The 11,743-nt window shown below is 36.3% G+C and overlaps 1 protein-coding gene across 2 annotated transcripts in view; it reads right to left on the bottom strand.

The window, feature by feature from the left end:
• Positions 1-11,743, bottom strand: part of HOOK1 (hook microtubule tethering protein 1) — a 32,257-nt gene that overhangs the window by 3,899 nt on the left and 16,615 nt on the right. For both annotated transcript variants that reach the window (XM_040565651.1, XM_040565650.1), the window contains exons 9-21: positions 9,119-9,285; positions 8,412-8,552; positions 7,437-7,638; positions 6,597-6,707; positions 6,295-6,382; positions 6,150-6,210; positions 5,410-5,550; positions 4,667-4,754; positions 4,027-4,061; positions 3,327-3,409; positions 2,832-2,932; positions 2,396-2,497; positions 857-925 (exon numbers count right to left, since the gene is read on the bottom strand). In XM_040565651.1, the coding sequence (XP_040421585.1) occupies positions 857-925; positions 2,396-2,497; positions 2,832-2,932; positions 3,327-3,409; positions 4,027-4,061; positions 4,667-4,754; positions 5,410-5,550; positions 6,150-6,210; positions 6,295-6,382; positions 6,597-6,707; positions 7,437-7,638; positions 8,412-8,552; positions 9,119-9,285 (1,389 nt within the window). The remainder of the gene's footprint in view (positions 1-856; positions 926-2,395; positions 2,498-2,831; positions 2,933-3,326; positions 3,410-4,026; positions 4,062-4,666; positions 4,755-5,409; positions 5,551-6,149; positions 6,211-6,294; positions 6,383-6,596; positions 6,708-7,436; positions 7,639-8,411; positions 8,553-9,118; positions 9,286-11,743) is intronic.

Raw genomic sequence — 11,743 nt, 5'->3', positions numbered from 1 at the left:
ATTGTGAACTTGTTCCCTTATTAAGCATGACATTTAATTTTACTTTCATTGTTTGATCTCCCTCCCCAGTGTGTATGAAACTCTGCGCTTTGCTTCAAATGAAAACAAACTATCTCTAGTCCTTTTCATAGTAATCTAACGTTATAAAACCCCTTGCAACAACTCTGCTGTAGGATGGCTCTGGCTTCACTTCACAAACACTGTGCTAGATGCCGCACATTTAAAGCAGAAATGTGAAAAATCTTTGGAACCATGGTCTCTCTTGGTCTCAAGCCTAAGAACCTCAACAGTAACAAACGCCTATTGAACATTCAAGAATTTAGCTTGATAAATCCATAAACTTATGACAGCAAATGGTACATCACGATGGCAGCCATGGCCTATGACAAATTTTAAGTCTCTTGTTCCAAAGCACCAAAGACAAATAGAAAAGATTAAAGAACATAATTTTACAAAATAGTAGATTGTTGTATCATTTTCCCTTTACACTGCTGTCAGGCATGTTGATGCTGGCATTTCCCAAGTTACCTCAACAGTATTGGAAATTCTAGCTAGAATTCATTGAACTTTGCATTCTGGCCTGCAGTCAGGATTAGCAAGTCGAAGAGTGTGATCTCATTTTAAACTGGAACTCTCACACTTGTCTCCTTTTCTTTGTTCAATGTTTTTAGGCACCAGGCCATGCTAACCTGCAAGCTGGATATTTCAGACAAGTAGCTAAATTACTGGCTTTCTGTCCTAAGCACCAGTTTATAGTGAACTTCAAAAGAAAAACAGATGTAAGATTTAACTGCCATACTTAGCAAAATGTGTTTTTCTGATTTCTAAGATACCAACAAATGAACTTTTGACCCACCTTGTTATACCACGCAGTTACAATTAGCTTTTCCTCATAATCACGTAATTTAGCAAGTTTGTTTTCAGTCTGGAAAGAGACAGAGAAGAATCTCAATTAAAACACAGAAATAATCTGCATAAACTTACTGCAGTCCCCCGAGTGAAGTATGCACATGCAGCAGAAATGCTTAAACATGCAAAGTAGCTAGAAGACTTATAGATGTAAATAAAGATACTTCCTTAAATGACAGAAAGAAATTACAGGCTACCTCAAGAAATGCAACTTCTGTTTAAAGCTTAGCTGCTTCAACTTCGAAACTTATTTTGAAGCTGGGAAAAAACTGCATGGAAGTCCAGGATGTATTAGAAAGTCTATAAATAGATTAGCAGTCTTTTTTCACTTTAAAGTGAGGAAAACTCAAAAACAAGAATGTACCCCAGCTGCAGAATATTTTTATTGTATTACTGAATTTCTATTCTGTGTCCTCATGTGTCTTGCCCTTAGGACCTCTCACCATCGTTGTCGTCCTTTGGACATGACACAGTATTTTTATATCCTCCTTATACTGTAGCACCCCAAACTGCACACAGCAGTTGAAGTGAGGCCACAGCAGCACAGAACACAGCAGGACAGTCCCTTCCCTCACCTGGCCAGCAGTGCTGTGCTTGATGCACCCCAGGGTGCGGTTGGCCCTTTTGGCTGCCAGGGCACACTGCTGGCTCGTGTTCAAATCACTGAACAAAATCCCCAGGCCCCTTTCCACAGGGCTGCTCTCCAGCCTCTCATCCCCCAGTCTGTACGTACAGCCAGGGCTGCCTGTCCCAGGTGCAGAATCCAGCATTTCTCTTGTTAAGTTTCACGTGGTTGGTGATTGCCCAGCCCTCTAATACGTCAAGATCTCTCTGCAAGGCCTCTCTGCCCTCCAGGGAGTCAACAGCTCCTCCCAGTTTAGTGTTGAACCTGCTGAAGTAACTACTCTAACCAGTCCCATCAGTGCTGCTATAAAACTGAATGCAGCATTTCTCAGTTTTCCTTCACCCTTGGACTACTGCCAACATTCCTTTCAGAGAAGCACAGGCAAGCAAATTTTCCTGCATTAACGGGTTATACTCTTCTGGTTTCAAGCACTCCAGTATACAAAATCACTGCTAACAATGGTTTATTAAACAAGTCATTGCCCTAATACCTAGTCAATCACACCAGCTAAGTTACATTACTACTGAAAGAGGTCAAACTCCACACTTCTGTACAAGCTAGTGTATTGAAACAAAACCATTAGGCTAGTGCAGTTTCACTTAGAGCTTTTCAAAGAGTTTAAAAAGTACTCAAATTAGTGTTTCAGGTGTACATAGGAAGACTATTAAAAAGTAAACTGCCCAGACAGATTCATGTTAATTTAGCTAAGCTAAAAATCTCTAGGTTGGATGGTCTGCGCAGTTCCTAACTGAATGCAGCATTGAAGGGCACTGGACCATGAAGAAACAGTAACTTGAGTGTCCAATATCTGAGACAGCAGAACGCATAAGAAGTTATTTTTAAATATATGTAAATGTTTACCTCCAATGCTTCGATCTTTTTGTCTCTCTCTGTTATCTGTTTTCTGAGTGACATAATTTCTGCTGATGCTGGATTTAACTTCGGGTCTAAGGTTTTTATCACCTGTACAAGGCAAAACAAATACATTACATTTCAGCTTTGCATCTCATTTGCTCACAGGAGAGATACAAAAGCAGACCAAACTAGTCAAATAATCAGGATGAAAAACAGCCTTTTGCAGTATGAAATAAGATATTAAAATTTATTAGAGAATCATTAATGCATCTCATGGTTCAGGCTAGACAGTATTCTCTCATACATTACTCTGATTGCAATTGAGCAATTCGACCAAAAAAATGCAACATGCAGCTACTAATTTTAGGGGGGAAGGGGACAGGACAAGTCAATGCGTTCAACAACTTGTTGGAATGTATATGTTCAGAAATATGCCACTCACATTTCTTGCTTTCTCAAGGTACATTTTATATCTTTCTTCCATTGCTTTCATGTCCTCATCTTTTTTTCGCAAAGCTGCTTCCAGTTCTCCAATCTTCTGGGCTGTTTACAGAAATCATTAACAATGAGATACAAAACAAAAGTAGGCATGGTACTTAACCCCCCCCCCCAAAAAAAAAAAAAAAAAAAAAACAACTTCAGTTACTATATAATTTCTTCTCAAAGTTCTTATTTTTGTTTCAGCTGTACCATAAAGTCCTAGAACTGACCCTGAATTCCTATTTTGCAAGGTACCGTTCAACAAAACAATGCCCTCACAAGGCCTCCCTCTGCAAAAAAAGTTTTTTGTTTGTTTTTTTTTTTTTCTTCCCAGTTTCAGGTTTTAGAGCTACACTCTAGCAAAAAGCCTTATCCTGACAAGTATCCCATAGCCCAGAGGATATGGGAATCATTTCAGAAGAAACATAACAGGGGGGAAGGAAAAACAACTACTTACGGTTCTGACTGACATCAGGCTGCAGTTCTGCAAGAGCAGCCTCCTTCTTCTGTAACTCATCATGAACTTCACTCAATTTTTCCCTACAAATGAAAGACTGTACTAAGGATTAAGCTCACAACTAATACCATGCACAGTTAAAAGAGATGACAGCTGAAACTTGATCATAGGAAATGTTTAAGCAACAACTTTAAACTCTGGTGATTTGTTTGAGTTTAAATAGAAATATTAGCATGTACTTTTGAAGAATAATAGAAGGTGTGACTTTCAAATTGAATCCAGCTTGTTTACCTAAAGCTAGAAGCAAGAAAGTGAAAAAAAAAAAAAAATCAGAAAACACTTCTAGCATCTCTTTAGCATAATCTACAATCTAATGGAAGGATAGACATATTTCAGAGGAATTAAATGCATTTTGAGTACAGCAAGAGTGATGGTTTTAACAGTCTGTTATAGAATCAAAACAGTAAACTGCCACTGGCAATGAAGAGATGGTTAAGTGAATATTACTATAACAAGATTATCATGACTGGAATAGACAGAACCTGAATGCTAATACTTAACTCACTACATGCATGGGTTCTCAAGACAGTGACTTGGAAAAAAACAAGACATTGGTATGAAGATTTAGGCAGTTTATGTGCTAAAAGAGTCAAATTATTTGGCATAATTAAGTTATTGAGGATGCATGTGTCATACTTACATATGTGCTGCCAATTTCTGCTTCAGGTTGCTAGACTACGAAAGAAAGTTAAAATTCAGTTAATTTCAATACTTCACACTGCACAATGTTAAAAGTGTTCTTACAGATGAGCCTAGAATACTTAGCACACCTAAATTAGCTAAGCCAAATATAGCTTCAAAAACTGCATTTTTTATGCATTTCCATAACTGCATTCATGGTATCTGTCTGGTGCAAAAACTAACACCAGCATCTTTTTTCTTTAAGCTATCCTTCTCATTATAGCATCACTTAATCCTACAATTAGAGATTTAAAGAAGTAAAAGATAGAAGAGTTAGTTTCTTAAAGAAGGGGAAAAAAATGGAATCATACAAAATACGATTCTTTTCCAGTGAAAACAAACGGGTGGTGTATTTTTTTGACACAGAGCAGTAAAGCAGTTTCCAAGTTCGCTTACTCTTGCAACAACATAAAGATATCTTACACCAATTAAAAAAAAAAAAAGCACCTACCCAGGATCTTGCCTTCTTAGTATTTATCTGAACTAAACACATCCACAAAAAAGAGGCACGTCTACACAAGACTTGATGCTATACTGAAGGATCTTAAACAAAACCAGCGTGACGTATTCAAGGTCAAGAAGCCTGAGCTTTCACTTACTCCTTCTGTCTTGGATCCCTGCTCCTGCAAAGTCTTTTGCAGATCTTCAATCTGCTGTTTTAACTCTCCAATATGCTCCTCATTTAGCCTTTTAGGTAGAAAAACCAAGAAAAGCCAGTTAATACCTATGTAAATAGATCACAGCACAGTAAGATTTTTCTTCTCCATGCTTAGATGGTAATTTTGCAGAGGGTTTACCCAGCAGCACTTAAGCCACAAAGAAACTGATTTCAAATTCTTTTAGTCTAACTTAAACTTCTGCTGAAACAAACATTTGGCAGCTTTATTAAACATTTTATAATGACAGACCCAGAATCATTTTAAGGTTTAAGCAAGCTTAATTGCTCTGAAATACTCATGTCCTAGTAAACTGCTTTCAGCATTCATTAAGTGATATAGAAATTCAGACCATATCCCTGCATTATAACATCATCATTTGTTTGCAGTTCTAGAAATAGAGTTTATATCCTTTCTTGGTCTCCCAAAAATCAGAACTAAGAGCATCCTATAAATAACAAGTTTCTTCATAGCATGCTAGACACAGAACTGCCAAATTTTACAACACATGTAAGCTTTCCTTCTTCTTTGCCTCATTACTTTTTCCTGTTTTTTTCACATTGGTCAAAAGAAAAAGGGTAAATGGCCTCCTACAGAGTGCCATGCTACAGATGGAAGCCACAAGACCACTCTGACGGGCCAGAAATCACATTTTTCTGCATTTAGGATACTGCTTCACCCATTACCTTTTCTCAGTTTCTAGTTCATTTACTGTCCGATGCTTTTGCTCCAGCTGATTCTGGAGCTCCGTAATACGTTCATTTTCTGATCCTTCCTGTTGCAACAGAAGCATCTTATTTTCATGCTGTAGCCGAATAAACATTTCTCTGAAACGAAAAGAAGAACAAAAAGCTCATTGCTGATTAGGAAATAATCAGAGGTAATATTCCTGTTCTGCCTAAATTGAGCAAAATAAGTTCCCCTCACGAATATACTCAGGGAAATAATTCAATTTTTGATTAAATGCAACTTAAAATTCTCAAACAATACAAAAGGTTTTGAAGAGAGGTGAGAAAGGTTTAGATTATATAATTCAAAATTCAAATTTTATTGCGGCTTTATGTTTTACTCTGCCAGACTTTCACAGTAAATTAGCTAGCCTTAGCTGTTCTGTCTTGCTGTGTATTGTTCATTTGTTTTGTCTGCAAGCCACAAGATGAGAATTGTTTCAATCCTTAGATGGGTATTTTCAAGCCAACATTTACATAAAGAAAACTAATATTAAAAAAAATAGTAATGCAAATCAGTTATATTATGGGAAAATAATTATTAAAAGCTACATGGGAGTCTAGAGAAGCATCATGGAGGGAAATCTAAGTGCGAGACAATGTCATGTTGCTGAGAATACTGAACTCTCATGGAGATGATTAATATTATGCCCCACACACAAAAATCCCAGAACAGGCTCAATGTTTGTGTGTCTTACCTATATTCTACCGGCAGAATTTCAGCAGCAAGATTATCGTGGCTTTTAACACGAGATGCACCTGAAATTGCATGAGAAGTTCATTTTAACAAACATACAGAAATCATTAGTATACAAAGAAAAGCCTCTGAATATAAAGCAATACCTGCTTGACTCAGATGATCCTGCTGCATCTGTGAATACCGGAGCTCTTCATTAGTCTCTTTTAATGCATCACACTGCACTATCAGTCTCTAAAAACACAGAGATGAAAGTAAGTCACACTGCAACATTTTAGGACCAAATAACATTAATAAGGACTCGTACTACGTATTCTATGTATATATGTATTCTATGTATTCTATATATGCATGCTATGTATATATATCCATAAAACAAAAAATATGAAACACATACAGCACTGATTTTCATTAGATATTCATATACGCTCTCATTCAAGACACTTACTTCTTTTTCTTTGATTAAAGCTTCATATTTTTCTTCAAGTCGTTTCATCTCAAATGCTAGCTTATCAGCTCTTTTTGATTCTTCAGACAGCTTGTTATGAAGCTCCTGGACCTTTTTATTAAGAGAAGACATTCAGCACATGAAGGTTTCAACATGCTACCTTTAAGAATTATGTTAGAACCTTCACTCATACCCAGTTTAGCTAAAATAAACAGCTGATCCTCCAAACTTTTGCATGTTTTGGTGTTTTGTTGTTGTTATTAATTAAGAGGTAACGAGCTTTTTGAATGATTTAACAAGTTCAGGTAGCTCCTTTCATTATCGCAGGACTTAAATGACTTATTATTGAAATAAACGCAACTTTCACAGTTTAAAGTAAATTTCCCTGATGAAAGTTAATATCACAGGCATGTGACCTCAGTAATAGCTGAGCAACCTCTCCCCACGAACACAGGTTACCTTGGTTGAAGTAAAGAAGTAAAACCTCCAAATCATCAACAAACGATTGAGAGGGAAGCTACAGTTCAAATTGCTAGCTTTACTCTTTTTCCCAGTTTATTAAAGTAAACTGCAGAGTATGAGGGAGTTTTCACAAAGAGAAAGGTCTAAGGGGACAATACAGGTTAAGTCCACAGCCCATTAAATTAATTTTTGTTGATGTCATCATTGTTAATTAAAATCATTCAAAAAAAAAAAACTAGTTGCTTTTAAGTCCACGGCCTGTTAGATTAAGCCATTCATTGTTATTTTTTTTCCCAATGAAACATAATAAAAACACTTGCACTTAAGATGTTACTTTTTTCTTCAGATATTCTTACTTAAGTATAGATGCAGTCCTACCTGTCTTTTGTAGGTTTCTAACTGGGCACGGGCTGCGTTGGCTTTCTTTAGTTCATCTTCCAGACTGACTGTATTGTGCATATACATCATGTTGGTTTCCTGCAGAGATTTGACTTGTCTGCGGAAGTCATTCAGATCCTGTAGCTTTTTACGATACACCTCAATAGTTGATTCCAGCTTACTTGCTTTGTCTGCAGTAGCCCTTAAAGGATAAGCAGGAATTAGCGAAGTATGTTTCTTCTAAAGATTAAGAAAAGTCAGATTCTTCTTTCATGCAAATTCAAGCAATTTTCAAAGGTAAATGCAACATGCTTAAGAGCAGAATTAAATCTTACTGCTTTATTTTGCTGACCCTTTGGAACAGTTCATGTAATGTGCACACCCAGCAGCGCATCCAGTCACTGGATGGACCCTCTCCAGAGGCAGCTGGCGCCCACATTTGTGGCACCACCTTCCTGGACGTGGAGGGTTGAGAAATACTAAGAGTGCCCCCAACATTTGTGGACTTGCATATATTGGCCATCCACGATACCAAAAGTTATGTCGAAGTTCTAGCTGCACATACGCTTTTCTACATCAGAAAAGGCAGCCTCTTGACAGCGTAAGATGTTTTCCTTAGTAAAAATGTCTCCCTTAATAAAAGGCACATTTGCACTCACACAAAAATGTCCTAATTCATCCAGAACTTAACCTTCCATTGCACGTGAAGAACAATATCTGTATTCATTTTACCCTGCTTTGCAGAAGATTTCCATATTGCTGTTCTTATACTAAGAAGAGGTTATACGTGTAAGCTTGCATTTCATCCCTGCTTTGTCAAAGGGCCTTTTTCAAACATTTATTCCAGATCTTGTTTGGGTAAGACCCATCCACAGAAGCAATACCTCTAAAAAATTCTTATGAAATACAAACCCTTGGATTTAGTCATTAAATTCTGCCAATGTGGAAAAAATAAAAGCTGTGTATATTATATACCTAAGAATATCATTTTCGTCTTTCAATGCCCTAGATTCTTCTGCCAAAGAGGTCAGTTCATTGTTTCTATGTTGCAGTTCAATCAGTTGTTTTTCTAGATCTTCACAATGGACACGATAATCATCTTTCGCAGCTTCAAGCCTACCAGATCAAAAACAGGAAGTCTGTTAAGAATCCATATTCATTACACATTTTGCTCATGATGATCCATTTAGCGCTAGAACTATTAAAGTTAAGAAAGAAAAGGAAAACCTATTGATTTAAATAGTCAAAAAAGGGTACTGTAAACTTTTGACTGTCTACTTGTTAAATCACGATAGATTCTGAGCTGCAAGTTTATGATATGATATTTCAAGGAATCACATGATTTTTTTTTCCATAGGAATTACAAGGAGAAAGACTAATATGTGAAAGAAATCAGTGCATTAAAGAGACTTTTTTAACATACAAATCACGTTGGTGCTCCTTTCTGCTTTCCATCACCTTTTTTAAAAGTGTCAAAGGGCCACAATATTGTGATTACAAAATAACAGCTTTTTTTCCTTAAGGGTAAAGACCATCTTTAGGATAGGTTATGTAGAAAGTAGAAAGTTTTTATAGCAAAGAAAATTAAGATGGAAAATCCTTAAGGGGTACCAGAAAATCTTGTAATGTATCTGACGTGACAAGCAAGGCTTCTTTGAAAGAAAAATAAAATGGTTTCATACCTGAAGTTTTCTTCTTGCAGTTGTTCTAGTTGCAACTGTGCATGAAAATACTTTTTTGCTACCACAGTATTTGGATCATCAATAGAGTCATCTAATTGCTCTAGTCTGTCATTCATAATCTCATTTTCTGACATCAAGCTGTTTTTTTCATCCTGAAGGGCAGCCACCTAGCGTAGATAAAACAGCATCACCACTGTAAGACCTGTCCAACCAGAAAGAACTAAAGCAAGACAGCAGTATGTCACCAAATTAGTTTATGAAAAAGGTTGAGGGTTTAGAAACTTTAGAATGTAATTTACATAGCATACAGATGCTTTAGTGTATGTAAGTTATGAAGCACTACAGGAGAAGTCCCTCTTAAAAAGACAAATTTTTGTAACTGAAACCATGGTAAAGGCTTACAATGGGATATGGAGAGAAACTGGTACTTTTATTAAAAAGGATACCATGGATGCCATACAAAAAAATAAGTACTGGTGTCAAGGTTACTCTCCATCTTGCTTGTACTTAACAATAAAAAGCAGGATGGCACTGGCTAGCACACTAACACAGTACTGCCGTGCGCTCAGCAGTGGATGGTTGCGCAAGAAGCAGTTTCAAGCGCCATAAGCTAGTAAGCACACACGCAAAAGAAAAAACCTGGACAGCTTCATATAGAGCATGCATTTTTGGCAACAATCAAACAGGTTTGATACTGAGTGTTCACAGCTAAGCAAATGAGAATACAACACTGTACTGAAACAGTCAGTATATTAACAGCCATAAAATGGGGAAGGATTAAGAGGCTAGAATCTTTAAAGTTTTTCTAGTGAAAGCTGTTGTGTTAATTTTAACATCCTGTCAAACATAAGAGCATGTAGCATGTGTTAGTTAACTGGCATTTAAACAGGGACAATACGCTTTTTGGGTTATGCTTTCCTGAATCATAAAGAAAACCTACCTTTCTTATATTCTTGGAAAATATCAAGGAAGACTGAGACCTTACAAGTGAATTTATTAAGAATTAGTTTAAATGAGAAGTGTCAATCAATATTATGGCTTCAATAAATAAGTTAAAAATATATATATCGTGATGACATTACTAGATAAAATATCAGATACAGCCTAAACAATGCAACATTAAGAAACAGCTTGTTTGTGATCATAATTTAAAAGTCTATCAAACAGATCTAAGAAACAAAACTATAATTCCTGTACCACTTCATTAGATGCTGGCTTTCTAGGTCCACTCCTTTTTAAATACTGGATATCAACTTACTGTATACATGCATGCACAAATACCTGTGGGTAAGGAGCATATCTGAGCCTTATTCAACATCCTTCTTACTGTTCAAGGCTCAGCCACTTGTTAAACATGCACAGTATTCACACTTTTTGAATAATTTTAGAAGAACACCTGCCCAAAACCTCCTAAAAACAACCCTTTCGCACAATTCAAAGCAAGTTTTCCATCTTTTCTCAGTTCCTTTCTGATAGTTCTCTCTTCTATTACTTCAGCATAACAGAAGTAGTATAAATCACTGGACCTCAAAGTCAACACAAATTATGTAAAAGGATTTAAAAAACACATCACATTATTAAAGAACTACATTGCCATTAACTCATCTGTTTATAATCAGCAGTACCTTTCCCCCAACATCTTTAATGCCTCCACCTGGGCCACACTATGTTATGAGCACCTGGGTTTGTTTAACCCATAATTATTGAATAGAGAAATCTCAGAAGGCAAAACTTGTGGGGGGTACAGGAGAAAGCTCAAGACATCTCCACTGAGACATACTAAGTCTCCTAATGGAAGCAGAAAGCACAGGTAAATTAGTACCAAAAATTCTAGAAGTGAGAACATCTGAATAGTGAACACAACACCTTGAAAAGTTTAACAACTGTAATCTGCAAGCTCAAGTGTCAAAGCAATCCTCTTGCACATTTAAAAGAATGTGTTTTCTTCTGCAGGGTTCTCCTCACAAATACTTTTACACCTTTGCTTTCACCATGGACATGTACTATTTCAAGAAAAACAGAAGTAAAATGCTAATTTAATTCTAAAAAGATCTTCCTTTGCATCTGCAATTAGCAAGCAGAGCTCCTTTTCTATACATATTCTACTATTTCAGTTATTACTATCTGCAAGAAATTTAAAACTGGCCTCTGGATTTATTTAATTTATTTTACATAGGTTCGTACAGCCAGTATAGCACTCTGGCTCCTATAAGAAGATGCCATACAGATGTTCACTTTGTACAGAATCAAATCTGAATGAACTGCCTTACCACATTAACCTCCTTTTATTTTCAGAGTATAGGGTCGTAACATAGAAGTCAAACTTAGGGCTAACAAATGTGTTGGTTTTTGTTTTGTTTTTTTATTATTAGTATTTTTATTTATTTTATTTTTAAAAAACAAGTCATCTGAAATGCAAGTTCCTGCTTATTGTTACGAATTCCTCTCTCTTTCCTCTAAAGAGACTGGATTAACTCCTGTATCCATTAAAAGCAAAAGTAAACCTATTAGTGCGGCTAAGCAAGAAATAATGCAAACTAATTGATCCTATTTTGCCAAATATGCTCCATGTTAAAATTGCATACAAGAAAGAGCTTGTAAATTTTTAGATAAATTTGAATCTTT

Source organism: Cygnus olor, chromosome 8 (assembly GCF_009769625.2).
Source record: "Cygnus olor isolate bCygOlo1 chromosome 8, bCygOlo1.pri.v2, whole genome shotgun sequence".
NCBI lineage: Eukaryota > Metazoa > Chordata > Aves > Anseriformes > Anatidae > Cygnus > Cygnus olor.
This window is presented reverse-complemented; position numbering and strand designations above follow the sequence as displayed.